The sequence below is a fragment of the Neomonachus schauinslandi genome, chromosome 9 (assembly GCF_002201575.2).
Source record: "Neomonachus schauinslandi chromosome 9, ASM220157v2, whole genome shotgun sequence".
Classification (NCBI taxonomy): domain Eukaryota; kingdom Metazoa; phylum Chordata; class Mammalia; order Carnivora; family Phocidae; genus Neomonachus; species Neomonachus schauinslandi.
In genome coordinates, this window is record NC_058411.1 from 124414193 (window position 1) to 124436577 (window position 22385).

At 50.5% G+C, this 22385-nt stretch overlaps 1 protein-coding gene across 1 annotated transcript in view; it reads right to left on the reverse strand.

Moving 5' to 3' along the window:
- Positions 1–19783: 19783 nt before the first annotated feature.
- LRRK1 (leucine rich repeat kinase 1) overlaps positions 19784–22385 on the reverse strand; it is a 120575-nt gene continuing 117973 nt past the window's right edge. The window contains exon 33 of the mRNA XM_021680646.1: positions 19784–21189. Coding sequence (XP_021536321.1) covers positions 21012–21189 — 178 coding nt within the window. The 3' untranslated portion in view covers positions 19784–21011. The remainder of the gene's footprint in view (positions 21190–22385) is intronic.

Consider the following 22385-nt stretch of genomic DNA (forward strand, 5'->3'; position numbering starts at 1 on the left):
GCATGTGGGGCTTTGAAAGGAGCTTAATAAATCCCCTAATGCTGGCGGAAAATCAATGTTCTAATTAACATTCACAGCAGACAGCCATTTCCAAGAAAAACCTCCTGTCCCAGCAAAATCAGCGTGGATTTCCCATTTCAAACCTCTTTGGGAGACTAATAACAACACATGCTTTAAATTTATCAGGCCATCTTTCAAACAGTTGAAGGCAGTTTGTGGGGATGGGGAATCCCAGTGGGGAGAATGTTCTGGGCTTTATGGTTTGAAGATGGTGGCTCCAGGAGGACTCTAGATGCAGACACCTGGACCACCTCCTCCCAGCTCCACGCCTGCAGCAGACATCACCGACTGATCACAGCACCTCTGTCTGGCTCACATACCCTTGCCGACAAGGTAGTTCAGCAAACACTTGCGGTGAAGCAGAAGAGATAAAGTTCTAGCTCTAGTGGAGTTTATAGTCGAAGAGGGGACTGGTGTGGTGAGGGGCCCCCAGGAAAACATGCACAGTTACACCAGTGGTAGAGAGAGAGAGGAGTGGTTCTAGAACCTCTTATCCTGGGGATGCTGAGGAAGAACAGTTGAGCTCTGGAGGATAGGTAGGTAGTGGCTGGAGGAGGAAAGCATGTCCAGGGCACAGAAAGGCCAGAGTAGCTATAGCAGATGGGCTATGACTCCAGAGAGCTGGGAGGACCAGACCACATGGCCTTGCAGAGAACCGTTGTCTTCATGGAGAAAGAGAAAAGCAGCCCCTGGAGCCCAGGCGCTGGCCTGGCCCCTAGAGCGGGGGCCATGGCGGGGGGGGGGGGGGCTGGCCTGGCTCTCCCAGCCCAGCCCTGGTGTCCCGTGGGCACAAACAGCCTCATGGAGCACCAACGCCAGGCAAGACGCCCCCGAGGCCATGGTGGAGTGCAACAGAACAAGGCCGCTTCCTAAGCGTGTTGAAGCACAGACGCACACCACAACACAGCAGATGTCCTCTCTCAGTTAGAACGAGGGACCACTGCTCCCTCGCCTTGCTCCGAGCTGCCCTCCCGGCGGACAACATTTATTATTGGGACACCCCATCACCGCACCGCACCTGCTTCCTGACCACACCCAATCTAGAGCCAAGTCCGGCTCCCTTGGACCAGCCCCAAAGCCACCACACAAGCCAAGCCCTCTGCCCTTTCTGACACCCTCTGCCCAGATGGCCCTTGGTCGCCCTGGCTGTCCGGCCTGTCTCCCTGCTTCAGCGAGGTGCTCGTTTCGGGCAGAGTTGGGGAAGGGGTGATGTCTGTGTCTTCTCTTCCTCCCGCTCCTCATCTTGCTCAGGTTCTGATGCCCTCCTGCTCAGAGGGCAGAGGGGAGATGAGGGGAGGGCAGTCAGGAAGCTATTACTTGGCTCGTACTGTCATTGTGATCTCAGATGGGCTCCCCCTGGACCAGTGGGCCTTTTTTTTTTTTTTTTTTTAAACTCTCTTTCCTGAGCACTGTCTGAATGCTCCGGGGAACCCTACCCTCACGTTCTCTGGGGTAGGCTTTGCAGAGTGCCCTTGGCCTCAGTGAGCACATTTCCTCAGGATTGGCATGCCCAGCGTCTCTCTAGCTGGGCCTCTCAGCAGCTTTCCATCTTACCCTTTGGACTGACTTTGGGGGTGTGGTCTGCCCTCACCCTCACTCTGCCATCAGAGCGGTGGGCCGGCCCACTGCGTGTCTCAGATTGTCCAGGGGGTGTCGACCCATTGTGTGCCCTACGCTACAGGGGACAATATGAAGATTCGGAGGGTTCCTCTCAGGGCCCTGCTTATGAGATGTAAGGGGAAGGGGGAAACACCCTTGACTCTTCTTCCCTTTTGGGGGAGCAGAAAGGGGACTCATAGGACATCAGTGGCTCTTTCCAAAACTCTGCTCCTCATTCCCTGCTATCCTTGGTGATTCTGACCCTCAGTGTGGGTGAAGAGTTTAGGTGCTTTCACACATTCCTCTGGAATGTGAAATCGATTGTCCTGGTGTGTCAGAGGAAACTTCTACAATATTCAGATGGCCCCCCGTCCCTGCTTTCTGCCCTTGCCCCTCAGAGGTAGCCTGGCTTGGAATGAATGAGTTCTTATCTCGTACATCCTCATCCTAGGGCGGCTACTGATTCTGGCCACACTCTCGAGGACCAGAGGGTTTGCATCTGTCCCATATCCCGCGGTACCAAGGCCCATGGCCATCAGGGTGGAGTGGAACTCCAGGGCCAGTGCTGGGGGGTGGGACCCGGCTGGCAGAGGAGCCGAGGGACCTGTGCCAGACGGCCTCCCCTCATGAGGAGAGACTGTGACAGCCACCAATACCCCTTGGAGTCTGTGTCAGACCTAGTGTGAGCTGAGTGGACCCCGGCTGTCCTCCTGAAAAGCGTGACCATTTAGTTTGAGGGGACAGTGGCATCCCAGCCCCCAACAGTGGCTAAGAAGGCTTCCAGCTTCTGGGGCGCCTGGGTGGCTCAGTTGGTTGGACGACTGCCTTCGGCTCAGGTCATGGTCCTGGAGTCCCGGGATCGGGTCCCGCGTCGGGCTCCCTGCTGAGCGGGGAGTCTGCTTCTCCCTCTGACCCTCTTCCCTCTCATGCTCTCTGTCTCTCATTCTCTCTCTCTCAAATAAATAAATAAAATCTAAAAAAAAAAAAAAAAAGGCTTCCAGCTTCTCATCGGTCCTCTCTGCTCTGCAGGGGAAGCCGTGCCAAGCGCCAGTCTGCAGCTCCCAATGCCATCCACTTAGAAAGGCTCTTGGCACAACCAGGGACCGGCATGACAGGGAGAAAGAGCCCAGTTTTCTTTTCGGAAGTTCCAGCCAAATCGGTCTTGTTGAAGCACTTCACTGAATCCCAAGAGAAAGACTCTTTGCATCCAGCTCTGAATGTAGGATTCCCGCTCTCATGTGGATTCTCTTCCAGTGGAATTTGGAGAGAGGCCTGGGCTTGGAGGCTGCCACTCATTGCGTGATCACATGCAAGCCACCCAAGCTCTGTGAGCTTTGGTGTTCTTGCTTGCACAATAGGCAATAGGAAGCACATGTATGGTGAGCTGTTTCTCAACCAGATCACAGAGGTGTCTGGCATTTGTCACAAGCATCATGGCTGCCTCATAGGTGGAAACTGCTGGGGGCCACTGGCTGGCACCATGGGTGACTTACTCTTTTTCTTCTGGTGCAATATCCCCAGCCCCTCAACTGCAGAGACTATGCTTTCCATTCCTGGCACTCAGCTCTGTGACTACCACACAGAAGGTTCTTGACTAGATGTGGCAAGGATGCGTGTTAATTGGGAGAGAGTTGACTTCCGGGTTTCACACATAAAATGAAGTTTTCATAAACTCATGAATCAACAAAATAAGTAGCATTTTACTGAACACCTACTATGCCCAGTGATTTACATATGTTTTATCATGTGACCTTCACAATAGTCCTGTGAGGTACTGTTTCCCATTTTACCGGTGAAGAAATTGAGGCAGCTCAGGCTTGGTCAAGATTAGTCAATACGTAAGAAGGAGGGGCAGGATTTGTATGGAGTCTGACCCCTCAGACTCTGTTCTTTGAATTCCTTTAGGCTGCCAACAGATAGACATCTGGTAGACCATGCTTGTTACAAAGTAGAAACCTGGTCTAGCAGGGAAATAATGAACTCCAGACCCAAGGCTGAAGGAGGTGACAGCAGAAGGCCCAAGTCTCCCATAGCTTGTGGGGATGAAGGACCAGGATCGGAGCCTTCCCAGGGAGTGCACGGAGACTCCTCCACCCTGACTGACTTGGCCCCAACCTCAGGCCCGCCCAGGGAAGCAGCGAGGGAAGGCTGGGCCTTGGTCCGCCACTTCTTAGCCCCTTGACCCTATAGATGCTGCATTTTGCAAAAACCACACTATTTTGTTTTGACTTCCTCTTGGGTTCCCAGAAAGTTTATTTACAGAGGTGAGATTGCCTCATAAGTTAAATTTTTTTATTATGGTAAAATATACATAACACAAAACTTACTTTTTTAACCATTTAACTTAAAAACTGTACAATCCCATGGCTATAATTCACAATTATACATGTATTCCCAATGTTGCAAAACATCCCCACCATCTGTCCCCAGGACTAGCAAACTGAAACTTGATACCTATTAAACACTAACCTCCCATTTACCCCTCTCCCCAGGCCCTGGTGATCTCTAGTCCATGTTCTTTTTTCTTTCCTTCTTTCTTTTTTAAATTTTATTTTTAAAAAAATTTTTTTTAAAGATTTTATTTATTTATTTGAGAGAGAGAGAATGAGAGACAGAGAGCATGAGAGGGAGGAGGGTCAGAGAGAGAAGCAGACTCCCTGCTGAGCAGGGAGCCCAATGTGGGACTCGATCCCGGGACTCCAGGATCATGACCTGAGCTGAAGGCAGTCGCTTAACCAGCTGAGCCACTTAGGTGCCCCAAGATTTTATTTACTTATTTGACAGAGAGAGAAAGAGAGCGAGGACAAGCAGGAGGAGTGGCAGGCAGAGGGAGAGGGAGAAGCAGACTCCCCACTGAGCAGGGAGCCCAACGTGGGCCTCGATCCCAGGACACTGGGATCATTACCCAACCTGAAGGCAGATGCTTAACTGACTGAGCCACCCAGGCACCCCCCTATGTTCTTTCTTTATGAATCTACCTACTACTCAAGGTGCCTCATAGAGGTGGAATCATACAGTATTTGTCCTTTCATGACTGGCTTATTTCACTGAGCACAAGATCCCACAGGTTCATCCATGTGGCAGCCTATGTCAGAACTTTTCCTTTTTAAGACTGAACAGTATCCCGCTATACTTTTTTTTTTTTTATCACATTTTGTGTGTCTATTCATCTGTCGATGGACACTTGGGTTGTTCCCACCTTTTAGCTATTGTGAATAATGCTGCTATGAACAGGGTTGTACAAATACCTGTTCGAGTCCCTGCTTTCAGATCTTTGGGCATATACCTAAGAGTGGAATTGCTGGATCACGTGGTAATTCTACATTTAATTTTTGGGGGAACCGCGATATTGTTTTCCACAGTGGCTATGTCATTTTGCATTCCGACCCCCAGCTCATAAGGGTTCCCTTCTCTCCACGTCCTTGCCAAAACTTGTTATTTTCAGGGTTTTTTTTGGTTTTTATAATAGCTATCCTAAAGGTGTAGTTTTGTGCCTCTTAATTTTCTAGAACCCTCATATCCAATTAAAAAAATTTTGTTTGTCCTATTTTACCTTATTCATCATTATTTTTTTATTACATATGCAGTGCCTTGACATATTCTTTAGAAAAAAACATATGAAGGGGTGCCTGGGTGGCTCAGTCAGTTAGGCGTCCAATTCTTGATTTCAGCTCAGGTCTTGGGGTCGTCGGATTGAGCTCCATATCGGGCTCTGGGCTGGGTGTGGAGCCTGCTTGGGATTCTCTTTCTCCCTCTGCCTTTCCCTGCTCACATGATCTCTCTCTCTCTCTAAAAATAAAATAAAATAAAATAACAAATCTTTAAAAAAAAAAACCGAAAGAAAAAAACCTATGAAGAAATGGAAGCGTTGGGTCCAAGGGTACGTGGATTTGAATGTTTAAAGGCTTCTCATTCCTACTTACCTTTCTTTTTTTTTTAAAGATTTTATTTATTTATTTATTTATTTATTTTAATTTTTTTTAAAGATTTTATTTATTTATTCATGAGAGAGAGAGAGAGAGAGGCAGAGGCAGAGGGAGAAGCAGGCTCCCCGCGGAGCAGGGAGCCCGATGCGGGACTCGATCCCAGGACCCTGGGATCATGACCTGGGCTGAAGGCAGACGCTTAACTGACTGAGCCACCCAGGTGTCCCAAGATTTTATTTATTTATTTGAGAGAGAGAATGAGAGAGAGAGTGAGCATGAGAGGGGGGAGGGTCGGGAGGGTCAGAGGGAGAAGCAGACTCCCTGCCGAGCAGGGAGCCCGATGCGGGACTCGATCCCGGGACTCCAGGATCATGACCTGAGCCGAAGGCAGTCGCTCAACCGACTGAGCCACCCAGGCGCCCCCTACTTACCTTTCTGCTGGTGGTATACAAAGGGTAAAATTTCCTTACATCCTCACTAATATTTGGTATTATTAATCTTTTAAAAACGTGACAATCAACTGGGGAAAAAGCGGTGGGTAATGACTAGATTGCCAAGGTCTCGTCATTAGCTGCCTCTGGGATCCCTATGATCGGGGTGGATCAGGAGGACACCCCCTTGGCGAGGACAGGAAGCAGTGTGGTCATGTTGTACCAGCTCCCCTCCCCTCTGCTTGGCTGCCCTGTCTCCCAGTCTCACTCAGCCCTGCAGGTGGGTGCCCAGCAGCTGCCCTGCGATCCTTCTTCAGACTAGAGGTGCCTCAGTGGAGGGCGCAGTGGTATTTGGAGAATGGGGGTATGAGGAAGCAGGGCAGCCCTGTGAGGGGGGATGGAGGCCTGGGGCGATGGCCAGGAGTTAAGAGAAGGTGGTGGGGCCTGGGCACTCTGGCTGGCTTCCAGGTTTGTCCCAGCAAAATGCTCAGGATGTAATGAGCGGAAGGAACCTCCAGCCGGTCGATGCTGACTTGATTTCTTTTTGAAATGAGGGAAGCTGGAATTCTGCCATGATTATCTCCATGACTCACAAAGAAATCTGGAGTCCTGTCCCACACAGCTGGATTAGCGCTGCTTTTTGGTCTGATGTGACAATGAATCGAATGTGTGTGACAACATGAAATCATGACAAATGACCCCTGCCCGTTCAGATTTCTAACTGTTCAGAGAAGAGAGAATACGGCAACTGCATCAGATCACGAGCAAAGAACTCAATCTTTTAACTTCCTTCGTGCATAAAAGTTGCTGATGGAATGAAAGGGACAAATACCCGGAGGAAGCTTTGGTCTTGGGCAGGAGTCGCGCACGGGTGTCCGGGAATCTGCGAGGGTTTCTGTTGGAATGTGTCCGCGCTCTGCCTGGATCAGCCCCTTCAGGCCGTCTGCAAGTGGGGCTGGGTCCTGGAGCAGAATTTTAAAGAGCTGATTTGGTTCAGGCTTTTAACAAATCAAAACAAAACAAATACCCGCCCCCACTGGGCCAGACAACAACTTTTTCCCAGGCCGGGGAGCAAGCAAGCCCCTCGGCCAGGTTGCCCCTGGTGACAACACATTTTGGGTTGGCTGCTCCTCTGGGCCTTTGATTCTCGTGTACACAGTGGGGGTGGGAGAAGGTCAAGGTTGTTTCTGGCTGCACAGTCTGGGAAGTCAAACCCATACCTTGGGGCCTCTCTCCTACCCCCTGGACCCCTGGTGGGCATCGGCGCAGGCAGAATAAAGGCATCTGTGTTGCTGGTTTCCCCGAGGCCTGGGGGGAGCAGATCATCTGTGGCTAACGAAGGCGGCCATCTTGGGGCCCTGACTGCTGTGGGCCACTCGGGTCCCCGGGATTGGGAGCACTTGTCCAGGAGACCCCACTCCCTGCCCAGCCCCACCTCTGTAGCCCCGGGGAACCTGGCATCCTTTTTCCCTTTCCTGGAAACCTCCACTCATCTGTCCACTCCCAAGCAGTGAGAGTAGCTGAGGGAGAGGAGGGTGGAGCCCAGGCCTACAGCAAGGAGCATAGGGAAGGCCTCTTCCCTCTCTAAGGTCACCAGTCAGTGGCGGCAGGGCTTTGCTCTCCGCTCGTGAGGACGTGGGTGCTGCATTCATCCATCAGGCTCAGAAACATTGAGCACAGCACGGCAAATCCAGCCCTGGAGCTCGGCCAGCGTGAACGGCCAGTTCTCGGCTACCCCTCAGCTCCGCCTGACGGGACCTGCCGACTCCGGTTCCCTGGGCCTGGGGCCTCAGGGGCTTATGGGTAAGCTGTGACATAGGACGCAGCTCCCATGGCCCAGAGCCCAGGTCATGAGCTGCTAGAGAGGGGGAGGGGCAGCTCTCCAAGGGACCCGTGGCCTCTTGGGACCCGGCGGCCCTCACAGAAGGGAAAAGGACAGGAGAGTGGATTGGCCCAGCTTTCGGAACACCTTTCTTGGCCCCTGTACCAGGTTCTGTCAGAAGATAACCAGCTATGCCCAAACTTCGTAGCGTACAATGATCTTCCGATGCTCACGGTTCTGTGGGTCCAGAATTTGGACAGGGCACAGGAGAGGCTGGCCTCAGGTGACAGCTAAGGGTGACCAATGGCTGGCAGTCGTCTGCAGGCACCTTCCTTCATGTTTCCCCCACACGGTGCTGGCTGCCGGCTGGGACTACAGCTGGGGCTGGAGGTCAGGGCACCGCCAGGAGGTGTCTACGTGTGGCTTGAGCTTCCTCACAGCATGGCGGCCTCGTCACAGTCACACTTCTCACCTGGTGGCTCAGGGCTCCAGAGGTGAGCATCCGGCTTCATTGCCTCTTCTGACTGAGCTTTGGAAGTCACGTGACATTATTTCCACTGCAGTCCTTTGGTTGTAAACACGTCACCAGCCCCCCAGATTCAAGGGAGGGGGCACAGGCCCCCCTCCCCTCCTTGACGGGAGGGATGTCAAGGCCAGTTGTGGTAAAGCACACGGGGTGGGAGGCTGTTGGGGCCATCTTTGGGAAACACTCACTGGTTTTCCTCGCACTCTGCCCCAGCCATGGTCTAGCTGCACAGATAGCCTCGACCAGGCCTCTCCCAGGCCTTCTTCCCTTCTTGACCCCAGTGGTGGGGCAGGTCCTCCACAGGCCCATTCGTGAGCCGGGCCTCACCGTACCGGGGAGGTCCCTGCACCTCTGCCTTCCTCACCGTGGCTGCGCTAAAGAGGCACATTCAGGGTTCATTGGAGCTCAGAGGGTCATTTGGTTTCACGGAGGGTCCCGGGCTGCCTGGGCTTGTCAGCCTCCCTCAGTATCTGTGGCTGTCCGTGTGGCTTTGGGTCTTGTGTTTTCTTGGCTCTTTTTTTTTTTTTAAAGATTTTATTTATTTATTTGAGAGAGAATGAGAGCACAAGAGGGAAGAGGGTCAGAGGAAGAAGCAGACTCCCTGCTGAGCAGGAAGCCTGATGCGGGACTCGATCCAGACACTCGATCCAGGGACTCGACCCAGGGACTCCAGGACCATGACCTGAGCCGAAGGCAGTCGCTTAACCAACTGAGCCACCCAGGCGCTTAACCTGAGGCTCTGGAATGAGGGGAGCCAGGCAAAGCCTCACCCTGGAGCCAAGGGGCCTGGGGGCTCAGGAGCCTTCCCGTGGTCCAGAGGCTCCTCTGTGGATGGCCGCCTCTCTGTGGCTGTCGTTCTGGGGCCTTGGGACTGAGCCCTTGCCATGCCCTTTCCTATTTGTGTAGAGGTTGTTTTTTGTGGAATGCAGTGTCTGTGGGGCTGAGATGGAGTGAGCTGCAGAGGGGCTTTCTGCTGCCTTTGGGGTCTCAGAAGCTGCGGACCGTGAAAGGACAGTAGGTCCCCGCTGAGAGAATTGTGGCATCTTTGTAGTTCCAGAAGCTACTTTTTCTGGAGACTCTCACAGGAATAGTTTTCTCTGGATTTTCCAGACTCCCTCTCTACCCTTCTGTCTGTTCCGCATGTGCTGCTGACCCTCAGACCTGAGCAAACCCCAGAGGGGCCACAGGGCCCGACTCAGGCCTGCACCTGGCCACGGGCCACACACCAGCGAGGAAGCCTGTGTGTCTGTACCTGCATGCACACGCTCGCACACACGGACCCCCACGCTACACATGCATGACAAATGCACAGATCCACGCCTATTACACCACACACACCTCATGCCTCGCACCACACATCCCCGCACCACACGCATGCTGCGCACACCGCCACACATGCACGTGTAAACACACCACACTCTACACACACCCGCACCACACACCACTCACACACCATATACCACACAGACACACACCCCCAAATACCACACACATCCATACCACACACCACATGCCGCATACACACCCACACCTCCACACTCACATCGCACACACCCCTACATCATATATATACCCATACCACACACAGCCCCAGATACACACACCCATACATGCACATACCACACCCATGCCTGCACACACACAGACACCACATACACCAGACACACCACACACACAAGCATATACATATGCCCCCCACACATGCACACACACCACATACATGTACACCATACACTCCTACATACATATAAGGACACACACTATACACCACATGCACACCCACACCCTTCACACTCACACATACACCACTACACACAATACTCACGGACACACACCATACCACACACACATGCACACACTCACACATGCATACACCGTACTCAGGCAGGCAGACACACACCACACAGGCACACACCCACACCACACCATACACACCACGCATGTATGCACACACACACACACCCCACACACGTACACCAGACGCTCCCTCACACACGGACTCACACTACACACATACGCACCCACACCCTCCACACACGCGCATACGCACAGCACATACACAGAGAAAAGACTTCACAAGCCTGTGGCGTATGCAGCAAAGCCAAGTCACATTCTTAAAAATTTCTATTACACAGAGAACGCAAGATGTCGATTAGAAAGTTCCAAGAAGTCCAGAGGAGAAAATGGGCGCCGCCCCTCCTGCAGCTGGCCCCCCAGGCACGCCAGGGCTCCTCTGGGTCTCCGCTCGCCCCAGCAGCTTGAGTGTCGGTATTTACACACGTCCACACACAGCCACAGGGTTCCTTCTTCCCCAGATGGGATCATACTTGGGAATACTTGGTAAAGTAAACTCATCAAGCCCACAAACTCTCCTCAGAGGGCCAGGAGCCCGGAGGCATCCATTTATCAGCAGGCCCCGGCGAGGCTGGGAGGGCAGGGGCTGGGCCTCCGGGAGCAGGGCGCCCCCTAGCCGCGGGTGGAGGAACCACTGAGGGGAGTCTCAAACCTGCAGGGGGAGCTGGTGGCTGGAAGGAATGGGGGTGGGGAGGCCGCATCCACTCCCTTCCTCCCCTGGGCTCCAAGGAGGGAGAAGAGCTCTTATGTTTTGGGAAACAGCATATCCTTTGGCTGAGCACCCAGCAGCTGGCCACCAGGGTCTGCCGAGTTCCTTCTGTGCTGTGCAAGAGGCGGGGCCCAGCCCCCTGGCCTTCCCCGAGGTGTTACGGGCACCATCTAGAGGCTTCTCATAACTGGGGCGGACTGGCTTTCTGAGACGGCCCACGTCCGGAGGAGCCACCCTTGCTGGGGTTCGGAGGAAGCCTCTGCACCCCAACCTCTATACTGCCCTGGCTCAGAGTCCTCCTGCCTGTCGCCCTTTACCTCGTAGGTCCTCAGGGCCTGGCCCCTGACCTCCGTGCAATCCCTCCTGGGCCTGAAGGGAACGTTCAGGCATGATTTTGCGCACAGCGGGCCCTGCCTTGAGCGACAGGAACTCCTCTATAGGGCCTTGTTGCCTGAGGAGCTGGGCCCCTCAGCTCTGGTGCTGGTGACAGGGACGTCGTGTGCAGGGGCTGAAGAGGAGCATGCCCAGGGCCAGGCCTCTAGGTCGGCTCTCCTCCCCGGCTTGAGCAGATTGGAGGACAGACGAGCTCTCCCACCAGGGGCTGACACAGCCCTCATCCCTGATACTGCCACTGTGAGGAAAGGTGTATGTGTGAGCACACACACACATGCACATACGAATGGGTGACATGGGTCCGTGGGTGTCACACGAGCAGTGTCAACAGGAAAGGTCCAGAGGCCTCTGGCAGGCACCTGACACAAGCCTTGGGCACCGGGTGGCAGCTCCCTCAGCCCCCGGCCCCCAGAGGGGTGCTGTGCCCCAGGGGGTTTGACGCGCCTCCCTCCTCTCCACAGTGGGAGGTTGGCCTAGGAACCTATCCTCACAACCTGTTGTTCCAGGCCTGTGTGCGGCCCCAAACCAGCCAATGCCCCGGACACACACACACACACACACACCCGCACGTACACACAGTTAGGCGCTTTGCTGGGTCAGAGACTTTCACTGTAACTGACCCTATTTTTAATTTTTTGAGGAACCTCCATACTGTTTTCCACAATGGCTATACCAATCGAAATTTCCACCAGAAGTGTAGAAGACTTCCTTCCTCTCCACATTCTCACCAGTATTTGTTATCTTTTGACATTTTTATAATGGCCATTTGTGTGAGGTGATATCCCATTGTTTTGATTTGTACTTTCTAATGATTAATGACATTGAGCATCTTTTCATGTATCTGTTGGCCATTTGTGTATCTTTTTTTTTTTTTAAAGATTTTATTTATTTATTTGACAGAGAGAGACACAGCGAGAGAGGGAACACAAGCAGGGGGAGTGGGAGAGGGAGAAGCAGGCTTCCCGCCGAGCAGGGAGCCCGATGCGGGGCTCGATCCCAGGACCCTGGGATCATGACCTGAGCTGAAGGCAGACGCTTAACGACTGAGCCACCCAGGCGCCTGGCCATTTGTGTATCTTTACAAAAGTGTCTATTCAGGTTTTTTGCCCATTTTTAAATCAGGCTGTTTGGAGGGTTTCTTTTTTTTTTTTTGCTATTGAGTTGTACAGTCTCCTATTAGTATATTAAACCCTTATTGGATCTATGGTCTGTAAATATTTTCTCCCATTCCATAGATTGCTTTTTCACTTTCTAAAGATATTTATTTATTTATTTATTTATTTATTTATTTATTTATTTGACAGAGAGAGACACAGCGAAAGAGGGAACACAAGCAGGGGGAGTGGGAGAGGGAGAAGCAGGCTTGCCGCTGAGCAGAGAGCCCGATGCGGGGCTCGATCCCAGTACCCTGGGATCATGACCTGAGCCGAAGGCAGACGCTTAACGACTGAGCCACCCAGGTGCCCCGAGATTGCTTTTTCACTTTCTTTCTTTTTTTTTTTTAAGATTTTATTTATTTATTTGACAGAGACACAGCGAGAGAAGGAACACAAGCAGGGAGAAGCAGGCTTTCCGCAGAGCAGGGAGCCCGATGAGGGGCTCGATCCCAGGACTCTGGGATCATGACCTGAGCTGAAGGCAGATGCTCAACGACTGAGCCACCCGGGTGCCTCAGCTTGCTTTTTTACTTTCTTATTGCTTCCTGATTCCTGTGAAGAAACTTTTTACTTTGATGTAGTCCCACTTGTTTGTGTTTGCTTTTGTTGCCTTTGAAGTCAAATCCAAGAAACCATTGCCAACACCGATGTCAAAGAGCTTTTCCCTTTTGTTTTCTTCTAGGAGTTTCATTGTTTCAGGTCTAATATTTAAGTCTAAAACCATGTTGAATTGATTTTTGGGTATTGTGTAAGACAAAGGTCCAATTTCATTCTTTGTGTGTGGATATTCAATTTTCCCAACACTATTGATTGAAGGGATGATATTTTCCCCTTTGTGTATTCTTGGTGCCTTTTTTGAAGACTAGTAGACCATATATGGGTGGGTTTATTTCTAGGATTTTGATTGTATCCCATTGGTTCATCTGTCTGTTGTTATGCCGGTACCATACTGTTTCAATTGTTATAGCTTGGTAATATCATGAAGTTTGGTATCAGGAAGAGGACTGCAGCTTTGTTCTTCTTGCTCAAGAGTGCTTTGGTTATTTGGGATCTTTTCTGGTTCCACAAAAATTTAGGATTTTTTTTTCTATTTCTATGAAAAATGCCATTTGAATTTTGATGAGGGTTGCATTGATTATATAGATCACTTTATATAATATTTACAATATTAATTCTTCCAATCTATGAACATGGGATATCTTTCCTTTTATTCATGTCTTCTTCAATTTCTTTCACCTGTGTTTATAGTTTTCATTGTACAGATATTTCACCTCTTTGCTTAAATTTATTCCTAAAGTATTTTTTTAATGTTATTGTAAATAAGATTGTTTTCTTAATTCCTTCTTGGGGGAGTTCATTTTCAGTGTATAGAAACACAACTGATATTTGCATGTTGATTCTGTATCCTAAAATCTTACTGAATTTGTTAGCTTTAACAGTTTTTGTTTATATGTGGAGTCTTTAGGGTTTTCTATATATAACATCATGTTATCTGTAAAGACAATTTTACTTCTTCCTTTTCTATTTGGATCTCTTTATTTATTTTTCTTGCCTAATTGTTTTGGGTAGGATTTCCAGTACTTTGTTGAATAGAAGTGGTGAGAGTGGGATCTTTGTTTGTGGTCTTTGAGAAAAAGTTTTTAGCTTTTCACTACTGAGTATGATGTTAACTTATTATATATGATCTTTATTATGTTGAGGTACATTCCTTATATATCAGATTTGCTGAGAATATCGTTTTATCATGAATGAATGCTCAATTTTGTCAAATGCTTCTATTGAGATGACCATATGATGGTTGTCCTTTATTCTCTTATATGTGATCTATCGATATTGCATATGTTGAAACATCCTTGTGTCCCAGGGATAAATCCCACTTAATTGTGGTGTATGATCCCTTTAATGTGTTTTTAAATTAGGGTTGTTGTGTTTTGTTGGGGATTTTTGCAGCTGTCTTCACCAGAGATATTGATCTGTAATGTTATTTTCTTATAGTGTATTTGTCTGGCTTCATAAGGGTCATGCTGGCTTCATAAAATGAGTTATGAAGTGCTCTCTTCTCCTGAATGTTTTGGAAGAATTTGATAAGGATTGGTATTAATTCTTCTTTAAATGTTTGGTAGAACTCACTAGTGAATGACTTTTCTTTGTTGGGAGATTTTTGATTACTGATTCAATCTCTACCCATTATTGATCTGTTCAGATTTTCTATTTCTTTATGATTCAATCTTGGTAGATTGTATGTTTCTAGGGATTTATCCATTTCATCAAGGTTATCCTATTTGTTGTGGTATAATTGTTCACTGTAGGCTCTCATGATCCTTTGTATTTCTGTGGTATCAGTTGTAATCTGCACCCCTTTTGTTTCTAATTTTATGTATTTGAGTATTTTTTTCTTAGTCTAGCTAAACACTTGCCAATTTTCTTTTTTCAAAAAGCAAGTTCATTTTCATTGATGTATTCTACTGTTTTTCTAGTCTTGGGTTTCTTTTATTTCTGTTCTGATCTTTGTTATTTCCTTCTTTATGCTAACTTTATTTTTTAGTTTATTCTTTTTCTAGTTCTTTGAGGTGTAAAGTTACATTGCTTATTTAAAATTTTTTCCCTCTTCTTATTGTAGGCATAATCTCTGTAAACTTCCCCCTTAGAATTGCTTTTGCTGTATCCCATAAGTTTTGGTATATAGTGTTTCCATTTTTGTTTGTTTCAAGATATTCTTTGATTTCCCTTTCAATTTCTTTTTTGATCCAATGGTTGTTCAGGTGTGTGTTGCTTAATTTCCACATATTTGTGATTTTTCCAGTTTTCTTCCTGATATTAATGTTAGTTTCTTACCACTGTGGTCAGAAAATATACTGATATGATTTCAATCTTCTTAAATTTGTTATGACTTATTTTGTGACCTAACATATGATCTATCATGGAGAATGTTCTGTATGCACTTGAGAAGAATGTGTATTCTGCTGCTGTTGGATGAAATATTCTGTATATGTCTGTTAGGTTCATTTACTCTAAAGTGTAGTTCAAGTCCAGTGTTTCTTTAATGACTTTCTGTCTGGGTGATCTGTCCATTGTTGAAAATGGGGTATTGAAATCCCCTACTATTAGTGTATAGTTATCTATTTCTCCTTTTAGAAATGTTAATATTTATTTATTTTGGTGCTCTGATATTGGGTGCATATATCTTTATAATTGTTATACCCTTTTAATGATTTGACCTCTTTATCATTATATAATGACTTTCTTTGTTTCTTGTTACAGTTTTTGAATTAAAGCCTATTTTATCTAAGTTTAGCTACCTCTACTCTCTTTGGGTTTCCATTTGCATGGACTATCACTTTCCATCCCTTCACTTTTAGCCTATGTGTGTCCTTAAAGTTGGAAGTAAAGTCTCTTGTGGACAGCACCTAGTTGGGTCTTGTTTTTTATCCATTCAGTCATTCATTGTCTTTTGATTAGAGTATTTAATCTATTTATATTTAAGGTAATTCTGGATAAGGACTTACTATTGCCATTTCATTAATTGTCTTCTGCCTATTTTGTAGTTTCTTTTTTCCTTTCTTCTTCTCTTGCTGACTGCTGTAATCAAAGTCTAAAATATTAGTTTACCTTCAGTGCTTTAAACACCCTAAGAATCAGATAAAACATACACAAAATGCTCCATCTGTTACAAAACTGAGTACTCACTATAAAACTGACCCAACCCCTACACCTTGTTTCACATGAACCCCCTTCTTACTCATAGCCATAGTTCTTCCAAGTGTTTCTGAGCCTTCCTAGATTGTAATGACAGAGGAGAGGGTGGTCATGACTGGGGGGCAGGGAGGGCGTCCTGGCCCTGGGGAGGGGGCTGGGCTGGGGCTATCACATACACTGTCTCTCCTGATCCTGACAGGGTGAGAGTTGTCATGCCATTTCACAAAGAAGACATCAGGGCCACAGAGGTGGGGTAGCTTGCTCAGAGTTGAAGGTTTAAACTTGCAGGACATCAAAGCTGGCCTTTGGGTGACTAGGATGCAATCCTGACCTCTTTGTAATTGTGGTTGTTCCAGGGAAAAGATCTAGAGACCATGTCCACTCTTGGGGCGGGTCTGGCCACAGAATGTTCCAGTTCATCATTGCGCAGGTCCCTCTGCCTGAGCTTGTTAAGGACAGCCTGAGAGCATCCCTTGTTTGCCTAGGGGCTCGGGCTGTGCTAGTGGAAGATACACCTGAACATTTAGGAATCGCACTGGGCTGCTAGTAGTGGAGAGCTGGAAAATACTGGTTTAAACAAGGAAGTGATTTCCTGGTCCATGAGGCAATGAGGAGACTGGAGGTCAGCATCTAGGGCTGGCATGGAGGGCTGCCTCTCCATCACTGTTCCAAGGTCTTCCTGGCATCCCTAGAAGGCCCTGCCCTCATGCTCTGTTGAGGACCGGGGAGGCAGGGGCAGGGCTGAAGGGGCTCCCACTGAGTCAGCCCTTTGATGGTGCTTCCCTGAAGCTGTCCTCAGCCATCTCCACATCATCCCTGGCTGAGCTCCATCCCAGGCCCGCCCCTCCCTGTAAGGGAGGCTGAGAAATGATGCACCAACAAAAGCAGGGCCTGTTACTGAGCAGTTTCTGCCAGTGGTTCTCTAAGGGCTATTTTACTTAACTGCCCCCACCTCCCTGCCCCTATTTCCTTCAAGGCTGCTCCATTCTGCCCAGGATGGGAAATATCACTAGGCACTCAGGGAGGCAGAGGGTTTGAGGCCCCAGGCCCTGACAAGCCAGAAGCTGTGGCTTCTTCCGGGGCATCAGTCTGCCGGCATCTAGAGGGGGTTCACGATGCTGTTTTTCTGTAGCCTTAGTGGGGGGATTTTGTGTCCCCATGCCTCCTTGGAGGTTCAGCAGATACTTTCTGCAAGAGGAACAGCAGAGAAAGCAGGACCCATTCCCATTGTCTGAGGGGCTGTGCAGGGAGGTGGGGTCTAGTGCACCTCCAGGTAGGGGCATTGCAGAGACTCCGAGTAACCGGTGGCCCTGGAAGATGGTGACCAGCCGGTGACGGGTCGTAAGAAAAGCTGCTGCTTTCCCTGGTGCAGGGTGGTGGCGGGAGGTGGGAGGAGGCTGGGTGTTCATCTGCTGGGGGCGGGGGGTGTTGACCCGGCAGCTGGCCTGCACGTGTTCACAATGCCAGGGCAAGGGCAGACCAGGGTCAGAGTCCATTGGCCTTTGTCAACAGTCCCCAGTCCCTCCCACCTGTCTTCCTCAGCCTGGGATTCTCTGCCTACATCCCAAGGACAGCCAGGGGTGGGGGTGGGGTTTCTGCTTGAGCCATGCCATGAGGTCAGACGGATGTGACAGATTATTGGTCCCGCCCCTGGGTTTGATACCCTCCATGGGCACTTCCCATGACCTCTGCACACCAAGGCCAAGGTGTGTCCTTCCTGGGGTCCAGGGGAGAAGTCCCCTCCCAGCCTGGCTTACCATCATGGAAAGGCTTATATATAATTCAAATAGTGCAGCGAGGGAAGTATAAAGCAAAACCTAAGGACCTTCCACTCTACGCCAGCCCTCAATTCTCCTTCCCAGAGGCAACCAATGTCTACCAGACTCTTGGGCATCCTTTGGGATATTTCCCCTGTGCGTGCCCGCGGAGCTGTACAACATTTTTCACTCAAATAGTAACTCTAGACACACCACACTGTGAGTTGCTTTTTAGGAAAACAATGCATTTTTTATACCCCGGAGATCATGTCGGAGCAGGATCGTTAGCACCGCCCCCTTCTCTGACCAGCTGCAGAGTACAGCAGGGCTGGAGGTTCAGGCATTTTTGACTTTCCTCCTGCTAGAGGTTTAGGTTGTTTCCTGTTTGGGGCCACTTATAGGCGATGCCGCAATGACATTCTTGTTCTGCTGCATTGGGCCCTTTCACGGGAAGTTCAGGATCAAATGCTTAAGTGGGCCTGCTAACTCTAAGGGGTGGCCCAGCTGTCGGTTAACTCCCCTTTAGCCCACTTTGCACTCATTGAAGTGGTTTTTAAAGACAATTAGGTCATCAAACATCCCTGCTTAAAACTACCAGTAGCTTTGATGGCGATCCATGCCTATAAAGCCATGCCTAGCGGGCCTCTGAGCTGCCCCTTCTTCCAAACGCTCCAGTCCCACCAGCTCTTCATCTGTCCTTCTAGCACAGCAGCTCATTCCCGCCACAGGGCCTTTGCACATGTGGATCTTCCAACGTGGTGTCTTCAGATCTCCGCAGGAGTGCCAACATGAGGATAGTAAATGACATTTTGTTGCTGTCCTCATGACTACTTCCTAACTGTTGGGTGAGGTTGAGTGCTATTTATGTCCTCTACCTGTTTTCCTTTTGTGTTTTCTCTTTCTTATCGATAGGCACGAACTCTCTGTATATAAGATAAATTAGCTATTTTTTCTCTCATTTGTCACCAATATTTTTTTCCCAGTTGACTGTCTTTTGACTTTGTGGTAGTTTTTCCATTTAAGTTTCTAATTTTTATGTAGTGAAACCATTTCCTGCATGGTTTCTTTCTTTCTTTTTTTTTTTAAGATTTCATTTATTTGCGAGAGAGAGAATGAGAGACAGAGAGCATGAGAGGGAGGAGGGTCAGAGGGAGAAGCAGACTCCCTGCTGAGCAAGGAGCCCGATATGGGACTCGATCCCGGGACTCCGGGATCATGACCTGAGCCGAAGGCAGTCGCTCAACCAACTGAGCCACCCAGGCGCCCCTCCTGCATGGTTTCTAACTTTTGTGAAGAGCTGCCCTAAGCCGGCTCCGTGAGGCCGTGGGCTAAAGGCCTGGCCTCTCCTCACAGCAGCTTGGGCCTCACGCTGGGAGGAGGCCAGGTCAGAAATGTGGGTTAGGACGGGATCGTGGGGGCCCTGAGCATCAGCCTAGCAGTCTGGCTTCAGGTTGTAGAGGGCGGGATGGGGGCAGGAGAAAGACAGGACCCGGTTTGCATTTGGGGGGCAACTGGGCAGCTATGGGGTGCAGGGATGGGAAGGGAAGGAGAGCGGTGAGCACCAAGGCCCAGCTGAGGGACCGGGGCAGGACGTGGCAGTGACGTGGGCAGGAGGCACGGGCCCGGAGCCCCTGTTGGACTCGATGCCCAGGCCAGCAAAGTGGGGCGGCTGAGGCTGACAGAGCAGCTGTCTCTGCTCACGGAAGCTGCTAGGGGGCTGCTTGCATGGGGGCAGCTGTGGGCAAGGGGGGGCTGCCCATTCCACCCCGGCAGCGAGTGGGCCTGGGTTGGATAGAGCCTGTCCCTAACGACTCACTCTACAGACACAGACTGTGACATCATTCTCATGAGAATCCGTTTATTTTCAGATAAAAGGAACCACATTTGCCCGCATATCCCAGCCAATCTTAAGTTTGATTTTTATAACTTAATTTTAGGAAAAGGTCAACAACTTGAACTTGAGTATGACCTCATGTTCACACCGCCGTTCTGGGGTCAGCAGCCTTAAGTGATTCCTCTTGGGAACCATGTGGTACGTGTGCATGTGTGTGTGCGTAATTTATAAAAACGGTCGCTGTCAGACCCATAAACCCCCCATTAACAATTTTGCTCTTTAGACTTTGCTGTACATGTGTGTAGTCAATGCTGATGCATAATTTGGTAGAAGCCCCATACGATGTGATTTCACAACCGGGGCCTAACCACTGAGCTATTACTTAATTTGTTAAAGTGATAAACAAGATTATTATGTGCAAACAGACAGGGCTTGTGCTTCAGCTGTGTCCAAGTTTACTTTACAAAGCTATAAACACACGGCCCTTTCTTAAGTCCTGATGATTGAGTTTCCCCTGCCTTTTGTCGGCGGGAGAAGAATGTAGAGGCTGAGTGGGTGCTCTGAGCCCTGCGTTAGCTCTTGGCTTTCCGGCTGGGTCACTTAAAGGAACTCATTCATTCCCCCAGACTGGGCAGCGCTCCTCCCCGATGGTCCTTCTGAGGGCTTCTCACACAGAGACTTTCCTGAGTGGGAGACATCTGATCTCAGCTTGCCCAAGCGGGGCCCTGGGGCACTGGAGCCCCCAGGGGCTTGTGAAATGTGCTGAGAGCCTGGAGGCCACTCGGGGAAGGGGCAGAGGTCACAGCCCCCTCTTCCCCTGTCCCGAACTGCTCCCCAGCTGAGAGCCTCTAGTGTAATGCCTCCCAGACCTAGGGAGGGAACTGTGCCGTGAAGACCCGGCCCCGCTTTGTGTGACCCAGTGTGGAGCGGGATCCCCGTCCCCTGCTCCTGGAAGTGGGTGGAGGAGGCAGGGGGAGTTGCTCCCAACTGGGCCCCACCGTCTTCTCTTGGGTTGTAAAACCAGCAATGGGAGAATGGAGGTAGGCAGCTAACTCTGCTCTGGAGAACCGGGGAGCCCCCCAGACCACGGCCAGGGTGGTAACTTCTCGGCACTTCTAGCAGCAAGTGGTTCATGGGCGAACCCACTCCATCTTCTGGGTCCTCAGGGGGGGCGGCAGGCTGCAGGCAGGGGGGTCAAGCCACTGGCCCGGGGCAGCCGGGTCTCCACGACTGTCATTCCACAGGAATCACCTTCTCTTCCGCATGCAAGCCTCCAGTCGGCCCAGCTCCTCGTAGGACTGGTAGAAAACGTCAAACTCCCTAGTGCCCCAGCCCCTCCAGACAGCTAGGCACCACTCCGTGTTTTCGTCCTCAAAGCCGCACACGACTGTGTCCTTTGCCACCACGGCTGCATCCACAAGCACCCTACAGAGGGAGGGGGGGTCTGAGAAAACCTGCGGGGGTCCCCACTTGGTCGGGGCCAGGCCCCTCAGTCTGCACCTTCTTCGGAGCCTGGCTTGGGGGGCGAGCATCTGGACATCCTGGCCTGGCAACAGGGATGTGCTCTGATGCACCTGCTTCCCCCGGGGGTCCCGCCTGTGGGCAGAGGCTTCCTAACTGAAGGAGAGCCTAGTGCATCCCTTCGTGGGCGTGGGGACCGTCTGTGAGGCACTCGTTCCATGGGAGGCCACAGCTGCTACGAGAACAGATAGCCTCCGTCACGGGACCCCGGCCCCCAAGTGTCCAGAAAGCACCATCAACTCTGACTGCTGCTTGTCATCGGCCCCCAGTGGATCTGAAGCACCTACTCAGCTCCCTCGCCGTCAGCCCAGGCCCCGCTCTTCCTCCCACGCCGTGTTCCCAGTGCTTTGGAAATGCAGGGCAGTAGGTCCGGTGGAAACCCGTTCCAAAGTGCCCTAACCGGAGGCATTTGCTTTTTTTGAGATTGTGGATTGTTTTGCTGATCTGTGCACACACCACACGTTTCCTGCTGGGCCTTGGTCGGACCGGGCAGCCCATGTACCAGCACTCCCCGCCTTGCCCCGGGGCCAGCACGCAAACCAGTATGACGTGCAGGGCCTCTGGCCTCCTCGGGCCCTTGCACGCTACGGACACTCACTAGCTATCTGCCGCGGGAATAGTGTCTCAGATGCACGGCCAAAAGCTGGTGGGATCGGGCTACGGCCCTCCCGTCAGCTGGCTGCCTGGGCTGCTTTCTCCCTACAAAGAGTGTGCCTGGCTCCCGGTAAACCTGCCTTTGGGGGCTGAATAGGAAAAACACCACCAGTGAAAAATTCAGGGACACTAATGATGGGTGATCTGAGGTCCACAGGCCTGGGCTCTACAGACCTGCCTCTTCCCCAGAAGCACCACCCCCCCCCACCGCCGCCCCCGACCTGTGATCTGGTAACTACTTCAGCCCACAAACCCAGCCGGGGCTCAGCAAAAAACAAAAACAAAAAACCCAGATCGTGTTTCTGGAATCACTGGCAGAGCAGGGGTCCAGGGATCCGGTGACTCTTGGAGAACACTCGGTGCTTTCGGGCAAGGGAGGGGACCTGCCATAGGTGTTTCCCCTTTCACCGTCGTCCTACTCTGGGGCAAACAGGCCGAATGGGATT